The sequence below is a fragment of the Oncorhynchus masou genome, chromosome 20 (assembly GCF_036934945.1).
Source record: "Oncorhynchus masou masou isolate Uvic2021 chromosome 20, UVic_Omas_1.1, whole genome shotgun sequence".
NCBI lineage: Eukaryota > Metazoa > Chordata > Actinopteri > Salmoniformes > Salmonidae > Oncorhynchus > Oncorhynchus masou.
In genome coordinates, this window is record NC_088231.1 from 18,199,650 (window position 1) to 18,222,715 (window position 23,066).

At 40.9% G+C, this 23,066-nt stretch overlaps 3 protein-coding genes across 7 annotated transcripts in view; 2 read left to right on the plus strand and 1 right to left on the minus strand.

Moving 5' to 3' along the window:
* Window positions 1-4,550: 4,550 nt before the first annotated feature.
* LOC135507093 (uncharacterized) lies at window positions 4,551-7,101 on the minus strand. Its single transcript, XM_064926640.1, has 4 exons — window positions 7,012-7,101; window positions 5,691-6,187; window positions 4,996-5,421; window positions 4,551-4,847 (listed from the first exon to the last, which is right to left on the minus strand). Exons 2-4 carry the CDS (start codon window positions 6,164-6,166, stop codon window positions 4,829-4,831), a joined length of 921 nt encoding a protein of 306 aa, XP_064782712.1. The 5' UTR covers window positions 6,167-6,187; window positions 7,012-7,101; the 3' UTR covers window positions 4,551-4,828.
* Window positions 7,102-9,383: 2,282 nt separating this feature from the next.
* On the plus strand, window positions 9,384-11,402 carry LOC135507092 (uncharacterized). 3 transcript variants are annotated; one of them, XM_064926638.1, is made up of 4 exons: window positions 9,384-9,534; window positions 9,727-10,292; window positions 10,534-10,956; window positions 11,087-11,402. In XM_064926638.1, exons 2-4 carry the CDS (start codon window positions 9,820-9,822, stop codon window positions 11,115-11,117), a joined length of 927 nt encoding a protein of 308 aa, XP_064782710.1. In that variant the 5' UTR covers window positions 9,384-9,534; window positions 9,727-9,819; the 3' UTR covers window positions 11,118-11,402. The 3 variants fall into 3 exon arrangements, with proteins under 3 accessions (XP_064782710.1, XP_064782709.1, XP_064782711.1); XM_064926639.1 differs by having other exon boundaries at window positions 9,389-9,534; window positions 9,832-10,292; XM_064926637.1 differs by having other exon boundaries at window positions 9,384-10,292.
* Window positions 11,403-12,597: 1,195 nt separating this feature from the next.
* mtap (methylthioadenosine phosphorylase) overlaps window positions 12,598-23,066 on the plus strand; it is a 34,257-nt gene continuing 23,788 nt past the window's right edge. The window contains exons 1-2 of one of the 3 annotated variants that reach the window (XM_064926630.1): window positions 14,255-14,534; window positions 19,176-19,235. In XM_064926630.1, the coding sequence (XP_064782702.1) occupies window positions 14,469-14,534; window positions 19,176-19,235 (126 nt within the window). In that variant the 5' untranslated portion in view covers window positions 14,255-14,468. Of the gene's footprint in view, window positions 12,783-14,254; window positions 14,535-19,175; window positions 19,236-23,066 lie in introns of those variants that run through there. The other 2 variants (XM_064926635.1, XM_064926633.1) reach the window with 2 other exon arrangements.

Consider the following 23,066-nt stretch of genomic DNA (forward strand, 5'->3'; position numbering starts at 1 on the left):
GTGAATGTTTGAAAAATATGCACACATTTTGCAATCCAAATGTTGCGTATTCGAATCTCATCGAAGATTACTTTAACTAATTAGCAATTTTGCAACTAGTTAGCATGTTAGCTAACCCTTCCCCTAACCCCTAAACGTAACTCTTTAAACTAGCTCCTAATCCTAACCTTAACTCTAGCCTAGCTAGCGTTAGCCACAACAAATTGTAATTTGTAATATATCATATGAAATGGATGATGGACTTCCACAAATTTTATTCAACTAAAATATAAATGCAACATGCAACAATTTTAAAGATTTTACGGAGTTACAGTTCATGTAAGGGAATCAATCCATTTAGATAAATTCAATAGGTCTTAATCCATGGATTTCACATGACTGGGAATACAGATCTGTTGTTCACAGATACCTTTTATACCCTTAAAAAAGGTAGGGGCGTGGATCAGCAAACCAGTCCGTATCTGGTGTGATCACCATTTTCCTCACACAGAGTGATACACATTTCCTTCACATAGAGTTGATCAGGCTGTTGATTTAGGCATGTGGAATGTTGTCCCACTCCTCTTAAATGGCTGTGCAAAGTTTCTGGATATTGGCGTGAACTGGAACACGCTGTCGTACACGTTGATCCAGAGCATCCCAAACATGCTCAATGGGTGACATATCTGGTGAGTATGTAGGCCATGGAAGAACTGGGACATTTTCCGCTTCCAGGAATAGTGTACAGATCCTTGCGACATGGGGCTGTGCATTATCATGTGGAAACATGAGGTGATGGCGGCGGATGAATGGCACAACAATGGGCCACGGTATCTCTATACATTCAAATTGCCATTGATAAGATGCAATTGTGTTTGTTGTCTGTAGCTTATGCCTGCCCATACCATAACCCCACCGCCACCATTGGGCACTCTGTTCACAACGTTGATATCAGCAAACTTAACCACACAACGCCGTACACATGGTCTGTGGTTGTGAGGCCTGTTGGACGCACTGCCAAATTCTCTAAAATGACTTTGGAGGCAGCTTATGTGTAGAGAAATGAACATTAAATTCTCTGGCAAAAGCTCTGGTATACATTCCTGCAACATACCAATTGAACGCTACCTCAAAACTTGAGACATCTGTGGCATTGTGTTGTGTGACACAACTGCACATTTTAGATTTGTCCTTTTATTGTCCATAGCACAAGGTGCACCTGTGTAATGATCATGTTGTTAAATCATCTTCTTGATATGATATGCCACACCTGTCAGATGGATGGATTATGTCAGCAAAGGAGAAATGCTCACTAACAGGGATATAAACAATTTTTTTGCACAACATTTTAGAGTCTATTTGGAGTGTCTCGGATTTACATTTACTATACTACATATACCACTGAGTCCAGGTTGAGCTCACCGGCGGGGAAGTCGTAACAGCCACCCCTACGTATGAGTATCATATTTACAAAAATTAAGAATTCCCTGCTGGAATGTCAATATGAAGTCCATTTGGCCAAGGCAGGTCCACCCCATCAGCAGCAAGCAGTAGCTAGGGGACAGTGTTGAAAGTGTCCATATGACAAGTACTCCATTCAATGACTTTGCGGTAAAAATGACTGGAGGTGGATAGAACCATTCCACATTTCCACATTTTATTACACATTAAAAAATATCCCGAGCTTTCTTATATCTCTCAGATACAGGAAACATGTTTCAAAACATTCTTCCTTGTTATGACACTTTTTTTGCCATCTGTTTTGCCGTGTGTGAATGTGTTATTCAATGTGTTTCTATGGGCTAATAGCACCCCCTACAGGAGTCCTAAAATTCTATATGAAATGGCAAAATGGTCTTTGGTATGAACATCTTAAAGGCCCAGCGCAGTCAAAAACGTGATTCTTCTGTGTTTTCCTGTGTTTTATAGACTGAGTATACAAAACATTAAGAGAACCTTCCTAATATTGAGTTGCACCCCGCTTTTTGCCCTCAGCCATCCAGACTCAATTCATCAGGGCATAGACTCTATGAGGTGTTGAATGCGTTCCACAGGGATGCTGGCCCATGTTGACTCCAATGCTTCCCACAGTTGTCAAATTGGCTGGATGCCCATTTGGTGGTGGATCATTCTTGATACACACGGGAAACTGTTGATTGTGAAAAACCCAGCAGCGTTTCAGTTCTTAACACAAACCGGTGCGCCTGGCACCTACTACCATACCCCGTTCAAAGGCACTTAAATATTTTGTCTTGCCCATTCACACTCTAAATGGCAAACATACATAATCCATGTCTCAGTTGTCTCAAGGCTGCTTAAAAATCTGTTTATGTCATGGAAAGAGCAGGTGTTCATAATGTTTTGTTCATTCAGTGATAATGTAAGAGCTGTTTGAGAAGACTGTTTTGATGGGATGGAGTTCTGGCCTTCCATGGTGACATCACCATGCGTTAATGAGTGAATAGACCATATTCACTAATTAAAGGCTATATTTCACAATAGGCCTACTTAGGCCACCTATTGCAATATGCAATTATTCATGTAACAATCATAACAAATACTTCAGAAATATAATCAATAATATTCACGATGTCATTGCCCACACTTTGATTGTCTTTGGATTGTAGACACACAAGTATTTCTCTTGGTTGATCTGCACCATCCCAACACCTGGTGGTAGCCAGGCAGAGTCAGAACAAGTGGTAATTGTCTATGATCAGAACTCTTCCAAAATCCACCCTTAGTTTCAGAACCGGCCTGTCGGATTCAGGAACACCTAATGGGGTATTTAATGGCTTTTCACCACCAGCACCAAGCATACCATCTCTGGATGGTGTGAAGCCATATCTCTCTAGTGTCACCGCAGACTGTTTTGTTGTTTCAAGATACATGGCGTAGACACGGCAACCTTCAGGGGTGACTTTACTCTTAACATGATTTTTTTTAGATCAGTAAAACATACAGTATTTGCTGAAATTAGATATTGCATTTGTAGGTATGTTACATTATTTCATATTGTAGGCAAATTATTTTGTTGTTTGACTGAGGAAGGGGGAGTAAAATATTTTGTAGAATTCATCACCAAATGGATTCACTGCTCTACTGTGAAGTTGTCACGTACCACCCCATATCATCGCAGGTAATGACAAGAAAAATGGTTTGCAATGTATTTCAACAGTCTTTCATACTTACAAGTTCTTTCCAGTTATCTCCATGACCTTTCACTATCTTTGGGTCGTAGACACAGTCCTCCTCTTCCATGCCAACCTCAGGTGGAGCCCAGCCAGTGTCATAGCCATGCACAGTGTGCCAGGTCTTCTGCTTGGGGTGGTTCTTCTCCTCTATGATAATAACCTTCCCCACATCCACTCTGACTTGAAGTACTCTTTTCTCCCAGTAGGGGACACCAGGAGGGTTTTCAATGGCTTTTAGAATGTCCCAACTAACATAGGCACCAGTTCCAAGAACACTTTAGTCTGCACTTGGTGTGAAACCATTGTTCTTAATCAACTCTGTTGTGGTGCCGTGGAACATCACATATTCTGTCTGGTCTTCAGGAAGTGTGTTGCTGTCTAGGAAGTTGATGTAGTATGGAGAGTTAGCCATAAACTACTAACCAAACTGCAACTGAATAAACCTCTGCTGAGATGAACTGTATTATAAGTCAATACAATGCACAATTACACTTTGTAATATTAAATAGTCCTTTAACTGAAACTGTTACACCAAATAGTGATATTTATACAATAACAAAATGCTGAATCACTATTGTTACAGTAATATTGTTTGATATATATCAGTGAAATGGTCAATAACAAGACTGTTCATCTGTCTAGAATTACAGGAGATTGTTCTTACCTGCTATTACTTGACAAATGCAGGATTATTATACTGTATTCTTGGGAAACCTACAGTAGTGCTTCATACAGAGTGTTTTACTGATTTCATTTCCTGGTTACAACTCTTGTCTCTATAGAGATGGATAAGGCACACAGAGCAGGGATCTCCAACTGGTGGCCCAGTTAAATGGTCGGACATAAAAGACTGTAAAAACACCAGCAAATCAGCTCCAAGTGATTTTCATTTGGGAAATCTGTTCTAAGGTATTTCCACGTATAATAGAGGTTTGTAATTATGTTTTAGTCTAACATTATATTTGTTTGTGCTTCTTGCGGTCAATTTGCAGTCTACAAATGATTTGTAATTATATTCCGCCCCCCCGACCATCCGTTCATGAAAGAAATGTGACCTGCGGCTGAATGTAGTTGAAGATCGCTGACCTCGAGCATCGTAGTCCCTCAGAATGTAGAACCATGACACCTCTATGTAAGGGGAAAGCAACAACTCCCACTCAGATAGTACAGGTAGTCTAATAAATATCGAACTATAAACATATATGGTATCCCAATCTGAGCATTTCAAAATGGCTGACCTTCCGCAAACAGTGAGAACTCAGCTGCTACCTGTCTATGGAAGACACACAACATTGACTAAATTAGTTAATATATTTCTGCACCACAGATACTTCAATAGATTAACTGATTGGAATTAGGAGGAGGGAAAACACAACAAACAATGTGAAACTTGTTTATTTGAGATTTATTATAGGAACAAGGATCATTGTTACACATTAATTATTTACATCACGAAAATATGAATAATTGATATGATGAGGTTAAATGATTGATTGCATATAGATTGACATGTGAAATCATCTTGTGGGCCTGCAAAACATAGCTTCTTCTTCCTATGAACTGCATCATGTGGGTCTGTCTGATTCTAACCATCCTCTTCTGTTGACCATGAGGTGATGCTGGATGCTCCCACTGAATGCAGAACGCCATCAGTTCTACAGTGACGGGTTTAACCTGCAGGAAACAGAATAGAATACAAAACTGTCTCAATTAAAACCTGCATGTGTGTATAGTGGGGCTCACATTAAGTGCCCTTCAAGCCTTCTACTGTAGGGGTACTTCCATTGTGATAAGGTACTGACTGTGGCTCAATATCACTCACATTTTCATGGTGGACACTTTCAGCATTGTCAGCACTGTGATTCTCTTTGGGTCGAAAACACAGTCCTCCTCTTGGTCGCTATTCACCATGCCAACACCAGGTGGAACCCAGGCAGTGTCATACCCATGCTTAGTGTGCCAGTTGTATTGCATGTCGTGACCCTGTTTGTTAATGATCTTAACCTTGCCAACATCCACCTTCACTTTCAGAACCATCCTGTTTGAGTCAGAAGAACCACGGGGGTATCTAATGACTTTTCGGATGTCTCGACTGAGGTAGACACCGGCACCAAGCATACCATCTTTGGAAGGTTCGAATCCATTTCTCTGTATTTTCACAGCAATCTGTTTTGATGTTCCATGATACATCACGTAGACGTGGCTGTCCTCAGGAGTGACTCCACTCTCAAGATGACGGTATCTAGATCTGTAAGACAGGCAGACAGTTTTTGCTTCAATATGATATTATATTAGCTTCTATTCTTCACATAGTTTATTTAAAATAATGATTTGTTAAAGGAGACTTGATTTTTAGGTCATTGGGGAAATGTATTTTTTTTAAATTCCTGGTCGTCTGACCTCCCATACTAGGCTCTAAAAACAAATCCGTTAGAAAGATCTAGAATGTATCTATTGCATCATCACAGGTAAAACCAATCAGAGGGTTTGTACTACAACAGTCTATTTCATACTTACATGGTCTTTTTGTTTACTTTCATGACCTCCATGACTTTGATTCTCTTTGGGTCGTAGACACAGTTCTCCTGTCGGTTGCTTTCTAGCATATCGACTCCTGGTGGAACCCAGGCGGTGTCATATCCATGCTCGGTATGCCAGGTCTTCTGCATGGGGTGATCCTGCTGGTCTATGATCTTAACCTTCCCTACATCCACTCTGACTTTTAGTACTCTTCTCTTAGAGTTGGAAACACCAAGAGGGTATTCACAGGCTTTTTGAATGTCCCGTGTAACATAAACACCAGCACCAAGCATGCTGATATCTGCTCTTGATAGTATGAAGCCATTCTTCTTAATCAGCTCTGCAGCCTCTACTGAGGTGCCATGGAACATCACATATGTTCTTTGATCCTCAGGATGTTCACCAGTGTAGAGAAAGTTGTCTAAGTATGGAGAGTTTGGTTTCATTTTCCTCAGGCAAGCCCTAGTCAACATGATGATTCTAGCTATGAGAACCTGTGGCAAAATATGCTTTTATGAATATACCAACTTCTGCAATCCAGTAGTTAACGATTTTAGATTTCCTACAGGGCCTTCAGAAAGTAGTCATAGCTCTTGATTTATTCCACATTTTGTTGTTACAGCCTGAATTCACAATGGATTCAATGTTTTTTTCTCTCACCCATCTACACACACAATACACCATAATGACAAAGTGAAAACATGTTTTCAGACATTTTAGCAAACTTATTGAAAATATTTAAAATATCTCATTTACACAAGTATTCGCACCCCTTTGCCTTGACATTTCAAATGGATTTTTTATTTATTTAATTGATTTTGAATTCAGTCTGTAACACAACAAAATGTGGAATAAATCAAGAGGTATGACTACTTTCTGAAGGCCCTGTGGAAGTAACCTGGAGTGTAATAAAAGGAGACTCCGCCTGCACATTGTAATACTTGCCAGTTAAATATGAATTAAAAAGGGCAACATGTCGACCACAAATAGACTTTATCCAGGCTACTAATTCAGAAATGTCACATGCTTTTGCCAACTACTGTGTTGCCTTAGTATATGTCTTTGGCTCACATGAATAACACGTCAATAGTGCACAATGTACTTGGTATGTTACAAGCACTTGAAACTTGTTTGTAATATTATAAATACATTATAATTCAGATAATCTCTGTTGTATCATTCACTTTTATAGAAAATACTATATATTGGATTATATCCTCTGGCTTGTGATTTAAATTTTTCAATGCGATGTTAACATTTGTGAAGTAGCTAATAAGCAACTTTCTAAAAAGTCAAATTATAATTTGGTTATCCTTACCTGCTACTGTGGAATCAGATTCAACCAACCAGTCAGACTAATTCAGGATTATATGACAGAGTTCTCGTTTCCCCTCTGTTTCCTCTCCCTCGCTCTATCCCCCCCCCCCTCTCTCAAATTCTAATTCGAGAGAGAGAGCAAAGTCCATCCATATTTATGACCAGGATATCTCTTTGCTAGTGAGAAGCAACCACGCCAACTCAGATGAGAAAGAAGCCTAATCTAATGGGTACATAAACATGTCTGATACATGTTATTATTGCAAGACGTCTGGAGCATTTTGAAATTGCAATGCTGACACCTTTGACCAGTAAAATGATGTCTGTAGTGTTTATACATCAGACTAAGATCAGTTGTTGAGTCAATCTGAACACAGCTGTCATTTGTGACTAAATTGAAGATACTATTAGTCTATAGAAGACACCTATTGACTAATATTATACATTTTGTCCAGTAGGTACATTATTTTAAGGTGCATTATATATTTAAGTGCAGTATTGTACAGGTAAGTGCCAAAATAAAGGAAACAGCAACATAAAGTGTCTTAATAAGGTTGTTGGGCACCACGATCCAGAACAGCTTCAATGCATCTTGGCAGAGATTCTACAAGTGTCTGGAACTCTACTGGAGGGATGTGACTCCATTCTTCCATGACAAATTCCATCATTTGGTGTTTTGTTGACGGTGGTGGAAAACGCTTTCTCAGGCGTTGCTCCAGAATCTCCCATAAGTGTTGGGTTGGGTTGAGATCTGGTGGCTGAGACGGCCAGGGCATATGGTTTACATCGTTTTCATGCTCATCAAACCATTACGTCACTACTAGTGCCCTGTGGATGGGGGCATTATCATCCTATGGTAGTCAAATAATGGCCTGCCCAGCATTTTATACTATACATGACCCTAAGCATGATGGAATGTTAAGTGATTCATTAACTCAGGGACCACACCTGTGTGGAAGCACCTGGTTTCAATATACTTTGTACCCCTCATTTACTCAACTGTTTCTATTATTTTGGCAGTTACCTGTATTTTGCACTTCAACAGGATTATTCAGAGTTACAAGTTCTCTACGTTTCCCTTCTTGATTCATTTTGGGTCGTAAACACAGTCTTCCTCTTGGTTGCTCGGCACCATGCCAACACCAGGTGAAACCCAGGCAGTGTCATACTCAATGTGCCAGGTCTTCCCCTTGGGGTGGTACTGCATCCACTCTGACTCTAATGGGCGACGTCAAAATGCTTCAACTTCATTATCTCCAGCACTGCCCCAACATCAACAACATATGAGAAAATGGCGTGTTTCTATGTTTTGTGGTAAAAAAGGATGACTTCATCAGTGTGCGTATGCGTGATTTTAACAAATAATGAGTAGACGTTGCCTAATAATTCTCTACTAATTGGTTGATGATGTCATTGGAAACATATTTTTTTTTACTACAAAACATAGAAATGTGCAATTTTCACACACTGTGTGTTGATGTTGGGGTGGTGCTGGAGATGATGAAAATGAAGTTGAAATAGTTTGAAATGTCCCTTAAGCTACTCTTGCCTTAGTGTCTGGAACACCAAGAGGGTTTTCTTCTGGATTTTCGGTGTCAGAAGTGGATGGTTCAACAGTCCAGCATGATGCAGCAACAGTCCACAGTAAGAAGGAGCAAAATAGGCTCACAAAAGGCCGAGGATTTGATATGGGAATTGATGTGCAATCAATCATATAACCGTATCATATATTTTAGAAATATAATCAATCATATTTACTTGATAATGAACGTGTATCTATGATCATACATTGTTTAAAGAAGGGTTTTCTTCCTTTAATAAATCTCAAATAAACTGTAGAAGTTCCCTATACTGTTTGAGTGTTTTACCTCCACAAAATCCAATCAGGTTTTATTAATGTACAGCGTCTGTGGTGTAGAAATATATTGATAATATTGGTTAATGTTGTGCCTTCCATAGACGTATCAACGGTGTCTTCCTGCTAGTCGCGGACAGCAGTTGTGTGATCACTGTTTCGATCGACAACACATTACTGATTCTGATCATAGTCTGATATACAAGGCAAAGGGTGGCTACTTTGAAGAATCTCAAATATAACATATATTTGGATTTGTTTAACACTTCTTTGGTTACTACATGATTCCATGTGTTATTTAATAGTTTTGATGTCTTCGCTACTTTTGTACAATGTAGAAACTAGTAAAAAATAAAGAAAAACCCTGGAATGAGTAGGCGTGCCAAACTTTTGACTGGTACTGTATAAAGACCAAAACCATCAACGTATTTGTCAAAGGTGTCCGCATTGCAATTTTAAAACGCTCCAGAGGTCTTAATACGGCATGACGTTTCACATATGTTTATGATCATGTACCCATTAGACTAGATTCTAACGTGAGTGGGTGTGGTTTTTACTTACAAAGAAACAGAAAACCTAACGTTTTCCTCAAGAACCAGGAAATGAAACTTGAGTGGGAGGAAACCCTCACATACGGTATAGTCCTGAATTCGTCTGTTACTATAGCGGGTGAGAATAATGTTATTTGAAACACTAGAAGTTAGCTGTCTTATTATTGAACACTTAATATAAGTCAAATACTGTTTTGTTTACCAGTATTTACTTTCGAATGTTATAATGCTAGTCTAATACTATTGTGACATTGATTCTGGATACGTTGAATAGTTATTTAAACATTACAATTTGCTTTAACGGTTCCAGCCAAAATCATTTGCAAAATGGCTAGGCCTTAAAAATAGTTTTGGGGATTACAGCTCATTTGTCACAGGTGTATTCAGCTGCAGTTTGATTATTATGGCTTTGAAGGGGTACACCAAGCAGAAAAACAAAACAAATTCACCATACTACTTAGAAAACATTCTTGAGACCAATGAGCATCCAGAGGATCACAAAGAATATGTGATGTTCCACGGCACCACAAAAGAGGCTACAGAGTTGATAAAGAAGAATGGTTTCACACCATCAAGAGAAGAACTTGGGCCTGGTGTGTATGTCAGTCGAGACATCGGAAAAGCAATTCAATACCCCCTTGGTGTTTCCAACAATAAGAGAAGAGTACTAAAAGTCAAAGTGGATGTAGGGAAGGTTAAAATCATAGATCAACAGAACCACCCCATGCAGGAGACCTGGCATACCGAGCATGGATATGACACGGCCTGGGTTCCCCCAGGGGTCAGTATGGTGCTGAGCAACCAACAGGGGAACTGTGTCTACGACCCAAAGAGAATCAAAGTCATGCAGGTCATGAAAGTAAAAGAAAACAACATGTAAGTATAAAATAAACCGTTGTAAAGCACTGCTAACATTCTCTTGGTTTTACCTGTCATGAACAATTGAACTTCACAGCAGTCAATTGTGTTTTGAGCTTTCCAATGGCATTGTTATAGTATATTTGTGGAGGGCTTACAAATTCATTTGAGATATTTTTGCCTCAAATTTAAAATACTGCAACTGTAGAAGGTTGTACTTGTATCACATTTCTGCAAAAACTGTCTCTCTATCTTACAGATCTCGACACCGTCATCTTCAGAGTGGAGTCACCCCTGAGGACAGCCACGTCTACGTGATGTATCATGGAACATCAAAACAGATTGCTGTGAAAATACAGAGAAATGGATTCGAACCTTCCAAAGATGGTATGCTTGGTGCAGGTGTCTACCTCAGTCGAGACATCCGAAAAGCCATTAAATACCCCATTGGGGCCGATGACTCAGACAAGATGGTTCTGAAAGTGAAGGTGGATGTTGGCAGAGTTAAAGTCATTGATGTGCAGGGTCACGACAGGCAATACGACTGGCACACATATGGGTATGACACTGCCTGGGTTCCACCTGGTGTTGGCATGGTGCCGAGCAACCAACAGGAGAACTGTGTCTACGACCCAAAGAGAATCAAAGTCATGGCATTGCTGAAAGTAGCCATCTTGAAAAAGTATGTAATATTGAACTTCTTTCACAAATCACTAGATGGAAGTTTTCATTTTCCCAGAAGGCTTGCACTTGAAATATGTACTCCACTACTTGCAGGTTCTAACATATTGTATGTGTTTCTCTATCCTCAGGTTAAACCCGTCACTGGAGGTTGAGTCTTGAAGGTGTATTCAAGGAGCATTACACTTCATGTTCATCAGGATAAGAGGATGTAACATGCTGCTATAGCTACACATTCAATATTGCATAGGGAGAAGCTATATTTTGCCAAAGGCTTGCTGATTATTGACAATACACCTACTGTATATGCAATTAATATAACCTTATCACGTTTTTTAAAACGATTCAATGATATTCACTTGACATAAACAAGGCGTGTATCATGGATCATAATTGTTCCGAATAATTGTCTTCCTATAATAAATCTCAAATAGACCTCTAAAGTCACCCACTGTTTGAGTGTGTTCATTTCATCTGAAGCATCTTTACTGCGGAAACATTGGCAATATTTAGTCAATGTTGTGTGTCTGCCATAGGTTTATAAGGTGTCTTCCAGTTGGAGGCTGGTGGCAGCTGAATGCTCACTACTGTTTGCAAAAGATGTCAGCAGCTTTCAATGTCAGGTTAGTGACATACCACTTAAACATTTTAATACAGTAGGTTTATGGTTCTGTATTTATTAGACCACCTCTATCTGTGTGGGATGGTTGCTTTTCACTTACATAGAGGTATCATGGTTCTACATTCTGATGGACTGCTATGCTCTCCAGAGAAATAGTGACATAGTTAGCTGTGGCAAGTGTGCCCTCTATTCATCTCTATGTCTGGTGACGAGTGGAAACCTGGAAATGAAACCTAAGCACGGTAGTTAGTCGTCACTAGTTACCTCAGCCGCAAAGTCTTCAACCTCACCTATTTCTTATTAAAGTGTGGTTTTAAACCTAACCCCAACTCTAACCCTAGCTGTAACCTCACTGTTAACCCTGATGACTAACCCTAACCTTAAATGAAGACCAAAAGGCACATTTTTCTTTTCCTTCATTTGTGGCTGTGTTAACTAGTGGAAAGCACAGTAGCGAGATCAGTAAGAAGCACTGTTTCCCAAGCATACACAGTATAATAAACAACAGTCTTTATCAAACAGTCTTGTTATTGGACACTTATCTTAGATATATTAAACAATCCCTGTTTACAAAGTACATTTATATGTAAGCATGATAATGTTACAACACTTGTAATATTACTGTAACAATAGTGATTCAGCATATTGTTATTGTATAAATATCACTATTTGGTGTAACAGTTTCAGTTAAAGGACTATTTAATATTACAAAGTGTAATTGTGCATTGTATTGATTTATAATACAGTTCATCTCAGCAGAGGTTTATTCAGTTGCAGTTTGGTTAGTAGTTTATGGCTAACTCTCCATACTACATCAACTTCCTAGACAGCAACACACTTCCTGAAGACCAGACAGAATATGTGATGTTCCACGGCACCACAACAGAGTTGATTAAGAACAATGGTTTCACACCAAGTGCAGACTAAAGTGTTCTTGGAACTGGTGCCTATGTTAGTTGGGACATTCTAAAAGCCATTGAAAACCCCCTGGTGTCCCCTACTGGGAGAAAAGAGTAATTCAAGTCAGAGTGGATGTGGGGAAGGTTATTATCATAGAGGAGAAGAACCACCCCAAGCAGAAGACCTGGCACACTGTGCATGGCTATGACACTGGCTGGGTTCCACCTGAGGTTGGCATGGAAGAGGAGGACTGTGTCTACGACCCAAAGATAGTGAAAGGTCATGGAGATAATTGGAAAGAACTTGTAAGTTTGAAAGACTGTTGAAATACATTGCAAACCATTTTTCTTGTCATTACCTGCAATGGTATGGGGTGGTACGTGACAACTTCACAGTAGAGCAGTGATTCCATTTGGTGATGAATTCTACAAAATCAGACAAACACACTCTTTAAAAAAAAAATAAAGTAAATCATTTTGCCTCCAATTTTGAATAATGTATCCTACCTACGAATGCAATATCTTATATTTCAGCAAGAGTAAAGAGTAAAGTCGCCCCAGAGTATAGACACATCTATGCCATGTATCATGGAACAGTAAAACAACACGTCCAGGTGTCAAGCCTCAGTCGTGGACCTAGAGCCTCAGGCCCTCTGGAAGAGGAGACAGAGAAACGATGAGGGCTTTCATTTGACTTGAGGGGGAGAAAGAACCAGTGGAGGCAGCAACAAGCAGGTAGAAGGGGGCCAGGTGGGATTGGCCCAGGCACGTCTAGGAATCAGGCCACCAACAGGCAGGTAGAAGGAGGCCAGGTGGGATTGGGCCAGGCACGTCTAGGAATCAGGCCAGGGTGTCCTCAGTTGCGGTCCAAGAGTCTCCGTAAGGGGAGAAAAAGAAAAGACGAGTGTTAGTGAGAGCATGGCTAAAACCACAGTACACATCACAGTAGAGAATAATCTATGATGTTGCTGTGGACACTGGATAATCTGACACAAACACACACACACACACTTGTTTGACCTCGCTGTGATACTGTTAGCCTACTTATGTTACCTTTCTGAGTCAATTCAGGTAGCATTCAATGTCCTGCGTTTTTGTCAACCATGACAGCCAGCATTGTAAATAAGATAATCAGCCTCTGTGTCTGTTGATCCTTTCCCCTAATGTATTTTTCATGTCAGCCAGGCCCATCTTTTCAAAGAAATACAATTTAATTAAATTTATAGTTGAGTAAAATAAGCAGTTTTGTTCTGGTCACAGAATAATCCAGAAAATAGCGGCACTCAGGCAGAAAACCGACTTTGTCTTGAATCCATCAATAGCCTCGGCCTAGGTGTTTGGAGACACATATTGTACAGTATGTTATAATAAAAAATAAAATAAAAATTCAGGATGAAAAAACTTTCATTTTAAAATTAAAAACTAAAATCTCATACAAAGTAAGCTCAAAAGTTAATGGACATATATTTTAAAATAAGATCATTGAGAACGAACACCAAAATAAAAGCTAAACAGTAAGTAAGGGAGAATCGAATATTTCTAAAATGATGCATTCAGAAGAATATTTGTTATGGCATGGGGCCCATTGATTTTGATATAATGTTTGAGTCACTCAGATAGCATAAACCATGGCAAATTGTGTAGAATAGCAGGAAATTATCTTCACAACAGCTACATTTTGTCACTGTGACCAACACGACATTTTATGTTGGAGACTGCAACATTGGCCACGTTCATGACCACGCCCCGCCAACCCACCACCTAAATTATGATCCAAAAAAACCCTGGGCAGAAGAACAATATTCTCTCATTCTCTGCAGCAAGCGCGATGCCACATCCGTAGTCCGCATGGTCCTAAAGCCCCCCTGCATGATATTTTCGCCCAATTATTAGACCATCAAACGGTTCGGGCTGCACCCCGGGAAGCCTACCCCTAACAACGCAGATGGCTTGGTTATACTCCACTTGTTCAAGAAGTGTCTATTGATCTACATGGGAATGCAACCTCTTAGTCTCGACTGTCTGCTCGGGTGGAGAGAGGACAAAACACGATTAAAGGTACAATCTGCAATATTCAATCGCCATTACCCAGTGCTTAATTTGGACCGGATCCTGGCACCTTTCCGTTTTGGACGGTGTTGTGCCGGAACCTAATTGGCCAGACCCGGTACCTCTAGTGGCATGAACACTTATTTGAACTTTTCTCGGAATTGATCAAAGTTCATTCGAGTTGCCTCTTTACGGTTTGCCACATCCTTAGTCCATTGTAACCTATGTTTGAGACCAACGCTTGGCGGTGGCTGTGTGAGAAGCGCGCCAGTATCTCTCACATAAATTTAAATACATTTGCCAAAGTTATAGAATTACTGCTGTCTGTTCAGAAATAAATTAAATAATTCAGAATACCTCATCTCACCAGTGTTGCAATTTAGCATCATTTAATCAATAGCATTTTTTATTTATCTAGGCAAGCCAGCTGAGAACAAATTCTTATTTACAATGACAGCCTACCGATGAACAGTGGGTTAACTGCCTTGTTCAGGAGCAGAATAACAGATTTTTACCATGTCAGTGTAGGGATTCGATCCAGCAACCTTTCGGTTACTGGCTCAATGCTCTCACCCCTAGGCTACCTGCTGCCCCGAATCATAGCCCCGCGAAGGGTTTTGAATGAACTGCAGCATCCCTGATAAATTTAAATACATTTGCCAAAGTTATAGAATTACTGCTGTCTGTTCAGAAATAAATTAAATAATTCAGAATACCCTACTACACCATGAGAAGGCCTATAATTTAGCAACAGAGAATCAATAGCTTTTTTATAGTTTAGCTGTGGATTGTAGCCCAATAGCAAGGAACAAGGAATAGAACAAGGAATAGCCTACATTTGAGAAGGCCTATAATTTAGTAACAGAGGATCAATAGCGTTTTTTATAGACTAGATGTGGATTGTAGCCCAATAACAAGGAATATAACAAGGAATAGCCTACAGTTGGGAACAAGCAGCAAATATGTCTGGAAAAAAGCAGCATGCAGACAAAACAGGCCGTTCACAATATTTCAAATACAATCGAAGAAAAACAAAGGTTGGAAAGCAAATGGCTCCTGCTGAAAAGAGACGACTATGATGTAGGCTACCAAAATATTTAATCGACTTCCAAATATTGTTTTACAAGAGAGAGAGAGAGCGAGTGAGGTAGGCTTTTGGTATGAGCGCGTCCGCCATCTCAAGCAAGTGAGCTGCGCATCATTGGGTGAGTCAGTGAAACTGGAAAGCATTTTTAGGACTAAGTTCCTCTTCATATTGTAGCCTACAATATGTGTCTCCACACACACAGGCCTATGCTATTAATGGATTCAACACAAAGTAGTTTTTATTGATCTCATATTCTCAGTTTGTCAGTGTTAAAGTAACCTGCCATTTCGATCATGTGTGTGTGGTATTAAAAAATATTCTGCCAAAGTCTCTAGTCATGTAAAATGAAGGAGAAATTTATTTAGAAAAGTACTGCAAATAACGTATAGTGATTCAAGGGAATATTTTTTATTTAACGAGGCAAGTCAGTTAAGAACAAATTCTTATTTACAATGGCGGCCTACCACGGCCAAATCATGACGACGCTGGGCCAATTGTGCACCGCCCTAAAGGACTCCCAATCACGACCAGTTGAGATACAGCCTGAATTTCGAACCAGGGTCTGTAGTGACACCTCTAGCACTGAGATGCAATGCCTTAGACTGCTGCGCCACTCGGGCACTCTGGATTGGTATATCCACCATTGTTTTAAAGTAGGCCTAATGATATACACTGAGTGTACAAAACATTAAGGACACCTTTTTAATATTGAGTTGCAACTCTCATCTCTCCAGTATTGCAGTTCATCATGTATTTCTTTGTATGTGTGTTTTGTGAGTCCACCAGATCAGAGGCTGTAGGGATGACCAGGGAAGTTCTCGAAGTGCTTGAATTTGAAAATGTTCCTGTCCTGCTAAGCATTCAAAATATAACAACTACTTTTGGGTGTCAGAGAAAATATATGGAGAAGTACATTATTTCCTTTAGGAATGTAGTGAAGTAAAAGTTGTAAAAAAAAAAAAAAAAATAGTAATGCACAGATACTCCAAAATACTTAATTAGTACTTTGAAGTATTTTTACACCACTGATTCTTGCATTCTAAATAACAGGCTCTCTCACTATCTGGCCAGCTTTCTGATGAACAGAATGGCTTTAGGAAAGCCAGAGCATGTATAGAACATATCTCAACCACAGGAGGTTGGTGGCCCATTCATTTGGGAGGACTGGCTCATAATGGTTAGAGCGGAATAAGTGGAATGGTATGAAATGCATCAAACACATGGTTTCCACTGATCTATACTGTCTAGAATTCAAGAGAGAGAACCAACTTCTGAACAAAAACTTCCTGTTTTATTGATTTTCAGAAGGCTTTTTATTGGGTGAGTAGAGACCTCCTTGCTTTTAGACAAATTAAAATGGGAATTGATGGATTATTCTTTGATGCTATCAAAGCTCTTTATCTGACTCCAGTTGCCTGTATTTAGGTCAGTAACCTCAGTACTGGCTTGTTTCCAACCCCTTTACCGTGTAAAGCAGGGAGACACACCCTCGCCCACTTTATTTGCACTATATGCTAATGATTTAGCCCTACAAATCAAAAATGCTAAACTTGGTGTTGAAATTGCGGATATATTCCTGGGCATCTTGTTGTATGCTGATGTCACAGTTCTCCTTGCTTCCAGAATATGTAGAATATTGTTAATTTACGGTGTACTAAATCGACACTAGTGATGAATCAAGAGAAGATCCAGAAGGGTGTGCAGAGAAGTGGGCACGACCCCATTATTCTACACTGGGCTCTATAATTACCTTGGTTTCACACTGGATGAACACATGACCGTTGAAGACTGCCTTAGATCACTGGCAGAATCTGCAGGTAGAGCCTTGGGTTCAGGGTTTAAACCAAATGAAAATATATAAGGATCGGGCTTACTTTCAGCTGTATACATGTTGTGGGTGTCCAGTGATGGACTATGCTGCTGGGATGTGGGATCCAACGTGCTTACTATTTGTAACAATGTTCAAAACAGAGCCTTCTGTTTCTTGGAAGGTACAAACTGACTGGGGTTGGGAACCATGTGTACCATGGAACATCTATGGAAAAGACTGATAAATGTGCCAGAACACAGAATCACTAATAAAGTGTTAGACTGGGATCTTACTCATAACAATTCTCTAGCCCACGGAAAGTTATCTATTTTTTTGTGATATATTCTGGAACAAATTACTATGTGATTCACAAGGAACAATGGCCAGTTAATGTTTGGTGCAAACCTAAACTTAGAACGTACACTTTCACCAAAGAGAACTACACCCCTGAACCATTATGTCTGCCTGAGCCTAACGAAAATCCGACACCCTTCCTCTGACTATATAGACGGGTAGATTTAACAGAGCGCCTGAAGAGGAGACAATGTGACTACTGTGTGATCTTGGCGAAAACAAAATCTATTTAGTGTTTTATTGTCCTCTGTATGTCAATCTAAGACATGTTGTGTCTTGTAAAAATGGTGATGATAACCCTGAAGTATTCTGGTTAAGGGACAAGCAGAGGCTTGAATTGTGTTTCAGACAGGGCGTATTTTAGATGGCTCGGTTTGTCCACAATGCCTGAAGGAGAAATGTACTGTTTGTGTAGTGTGGCTAGATGGTAGCTGTACTGGGCATTGTTATTGCATGAGTATAGTTTGTCAGATGTTATTTAGTTCTGTCTTATTTCTGGACATAGGAGGCCCGAAAAAAAAATCAGACGGCCCACCCAAGACTTTTCTATGCAGGAAAAACCCTGCTGCTGTTAGTTTTCACGACAGCGGTGCGTGCAGTAGCTTGTTGTCATCAAACTGGTGTGGTGAGATCTCTTGATCCGTTGGAAAATGGTGACGGATGCTTATTTCAACGAGTGCTCCGTAGGCCATGTCCCAGTGGGCAGAGCGAAGGCATGTTGCACTGGGACACGTTTTAATACAGACAAATCATCTCATTCTATTTCTAAGTAACAGACATATCAATCAGAGAAACTATTTGTTCTCACTTTATAATAGAGTAGTCTGATTTTTCTGTCTGGCTGTGACGCTCTTTTCCTGAATTGTTAGGATTTTCTTGTGATCACAAACAAAACGACCCATTTTGTTCAAATAGATATCATTTGTTTTCTTTGAAAAGGTGGGCCTTTCTGAGAATAGAACATTCAGTTTTCTGCCTGAGTCTGAAGCTACCGCTATTCTCTGGATTATTTTATGACGAGAACAAAACCATTTATTTCACTCAACTAGAAATGGAAATAAAAAGGTGTTTCTTTAAAATGATGGCCCTGGCTGACATGGACTGTTCCCTCTCCCTTTCCCCCTTGTGGTTAAACAGGGCTGTTGGTTATTTACCAGGTAATGAGAAGTCAAAACAACTGAAGCAATATCTGGCTGTCATGGTTAACACAACCGCATGACATTGAATGTTACCTGAATTAACTCAGAGAAGTAACATAAATAGGCCTACAGTATCATTCGAGGTCAAACAGGTGTGTGTGCCAGATTATCCGGTGTCCACGGCAACATCATAGATTATTCTCTACTGTGATGTGTACTGTGGTTTTAGCCATGCTCTCACTAACACTCATCTTTTTAAGGTCTCCCCTCCCCTTGGACCGCGACTAAGAACACCCTGGCCTGACACACCTGGACATACGGTACCTGTCCCAATCCCACCTGACCCCCTTCTACCTGCTTGTTGATGCCTCCACAGGTTCTCGCTCCCCCTCAAGTCACTGATCCTTCTCCGCACACACACAGAAACCTGGATTCCATTACTTACCATGACGTCTTTATAGAGCATTATTATCATTAGTAGAGCATTATACATGGAAAAAGTTAGAGAAAATGGTGCCCTTTGGGACGCCTTCCGCCTGTTGAGCCCCGCCCTGCTTATTGTAAACCGTTTCTTCAGCCCATCCCCCCCAGTTAAGCAAATGAAGGAGAGGCTGTGACTATAATTGATGTAGTAAATGACTTTTCTTGTCAATGACTTTATTTGATGAACTTCCTTTATGGTGTGTGTCCCTTTTTTTGAAGGTCGAATAAAGCCAAGACATCCCTCTGTTCATTGATGGAATATTCAACAGACTGAACAGACTGTTGAATACTCCGTCATTAGTTGCATCATTAGTTGCATTGCAGTTGTGTGTGGTGATACTGCCATTCAGCCTCATCTAGCCTTGGTATGGAATAACTGATAACTGACAGGCTCAGACCAGATCCATAATGACGATAGGGAAAGTACTAACTCTTCAAGACCCTATGGTCTGATGGCTTTTGATGAAGACGTGATGATAAGTAATGGAATCCAGGGTTCTGGGTGTGTGCAGAGTGGGATCAGTTACTTGACGGGGGAGAAAGAACCAGTGGAGGCAGCAACAAGCAGGTAGAAGGAGGCCAGGTGGGATTGGCCACGGCACGTCTAGGAATCAGGACACCAACAGGCAGGTAGAAGGAGGCCAGGTGAGATTGGCCCAGGCACGTCTAGGAATCAGGCCACCAGCAGGCAGGTAGAAGGAGGCCAGGTGAGATTGGCCTAGGCACGTCTAGGAATCAGGCCACCAACAGGCAGGTGGAAGGAGGCCAGGTGAGATTGGCCCAGGCACGTCTAGGAATCAGGCCACCAACAGGCAGGTGGAAGGAGGCCAGGTGAGATTGGCCCAGGCACGTCTAGGAATCAGGCCACCAACAAGCAGGTAGAGGGAGGCCAGGTGAGATTGGCCCAGGCACGTCTAGGAATCAGGCCAGGGTGTCACACATCACAGTAGAGAATAATCAATGATGTTGCTGTGGACACTGGATAATCTGACACAAACACACACACTTGTTTGACCTTGCTGTGATACTATTGGCCTACTTATGTTACCTTTCTGAGTCAATTCAGGTAGCATTCAATGTCCTGCGTTTTTGTTAACCATGACAGCCAGCATTGTAAATAAAGAGATGTGCAGAAAGATACGCTGCCTCTGTTTCTGTGGATCCTTTCCCCTAATGTATTTTTGTGTCAGCCAGGCCCATCTTTTCAAAGAAATACAATTTGTTTTTCCATCTCTGAGTCAAATAAATTGTTTTGTTCCGGTAACCAGATAATCCGGACAATTGTGGTAAACAGCGCCCCACTCAGGCAGAAAACGTAATGTTCTATTTGAGCAAAAATAAGTCTTGTTGTGATCACAATAAAATCCTAATAATTCATGTAAAGAACGCGACAGTCAGGCAAAAAAATCTGACTGTTCCATCATAAAGTGAGAACAATTAGTTTTCCTGGTTGCTACTTGGAGATACTGTAACAGTAAATGAATAGATGACTGCCATAAACCTGTCTCCAATACAATCGCATAATTTACACAGACCCACTGCGGAATTTGAACAATGAATCTCTTTGTGAAAAGGTGTCTTATGGTCTGTTTTGTCAAGGAGGTCAACGTATTCCAAACACTGCTGGTAACCAGATAATCACGATAATTTTGGTAGTAAATGATGCCCCGCTTCTCGTATGTACATTGCAAACTGTCTGGACTCATTGGCATAAGCTACAGACGAACACAATTTGCATTTTATCGATGGCAATTTGAATGCACAGAGATACCGTGACGAGATCCTGAGGCCCATTGTCATCTGAATGGATTTGGAAGGGGAGAGAGAGCACAGTTAAACTTATGTAGACTCAATTAGCCTAGTTATCGTTACCTAGCTGAGCTTAACTAGCTTCTCTCGGTTTAATGCAGTCAAGACAGGTACTATGTAATCAGATGAGATGATGAATAACTAGCAATAAGTTAGCAACCAAATCGACTCATGTTGGTAAACTATCTCACTCCCCCTCCGTTCTCCCTTCTTCACTCAGACGCACACCTTCACGTCTCAGGTATAACAAAAATGACAAACTCTGCAAAAAAAGAAACGTCCTCTCACTGTCAACTGCATTTTCAGCAAACTTAACGTGTAAATATTTGTATGAACATAAGATTCAACAACTGACACATAAACTGAACAAGTTCCACAGACATGTGATTAACAGAAATGGAATAATGTGTCCCTGAACAAGGGGGGGGGGTCCTCATGGACTGCACCAGATTTGTCTTGCAGGAAATCACGCACAGAACGAGCAGTATGCCGCATGGCATTGTCATGCTGGAGGGTCATGTCAGGATGAGCCTGCAGGAAGGGTACCACATGAGGGAGGAGGATGTATTCCCTGTAACACACAGCATTGAGAATGACAACAAGCTCAGTCCGATGATGCTGTGACACACCGCCCTAGAACATGACGGACCCTCCACCTCCAAATTGATCAAATTTATTTATATAGCCCTTCGTACATCAGCTGATATCTCAAAGTGCTGTACAGACACCCAGCCTAAAACCCCAAACAGCAAGCAATGCAGGTGTAGAAGCACGGTGGCTAGGAAAAACTCCCTAGAAAGGCCAAAACCTAGGAAGAAACATAGAGAGGAACCAGGCTATGTGGGGTGGCCAGTCCTCTTCTGGCTGTGCCGGGTGGAGATTATAACAGAACATGGCCAAGATGTTCAAATGTTAATAAATGACCAGCATGGTCAAATAAAAATAATCACAGGCAGAACAGTTGACACTGGAGCAGCAGCACGGCCAGGTGGACTGGGGACAGCAAGGAGTCATCATGCCAGGTAGTCCTGAGGCATGGTCCTAGGGCTCAGGTCCTCCGAGAGAGAGAAAGAAAGAGAGAATTAGAGAGAGCATACTTAAATTCACACAGGACACCGGATAGGACAAGAGAAGTACTCCAGATATAACAAACTGACCCTAGCCCCCGACACAAACGACTGCAGCATAAATACTGGAGGCTGAGACAGGAGGGGTCAGGAGACACTGTGGCCCCATCGGATGACAACCCCGGACAGGGCCAAACAGGAAGGATATAACCCCACCCACTTTGCCAAAGCACAGCCCCCACACCACTAGAGGGATATCTTCAACCACCAACTTACCATCCTGAAACAAGGCCGAGTACAGCCCCTGTAATAGGGTTAGAGGCAGAGAATGAGAAAGAGGGGAACCGGCCAGGCAGAGACAGCAAGGGCGGTTCGTTGCTCTCGAGCCTTTCCATTCACCTTCACACTCCTGGGCCAGACTCCACTCAATCATATGACCTACTGAAGAGATGAGTCTTCAGTAAAGACTTAAAGGTTGAGACCGAGTTTGCGTCTCTCACATGGGTAGGCAGACCATTCCATAAAAATGGAGCTCTATAGGAGAAAGCCCTGCCTCCAGATGTTTGCTTAGAAATTCTAGGGACAATTAGGAGGCCTGCGTCTTGTGACCGTAGCGTACGTGTAGGTATGTACGGCAGGACCAAATCAGAGAGATAGGTAGGAGCAAGCCCATGTAATGCTTTGTAGGTTAGCAGTAAAACCTTGAAATCAGCCCTTGCCTTGACAGGAAGCCAGTGTAGGGAGGCTAGCACTGGAGTAATATGATTTTTCTTTTAGTTCTAGCCAGGATTC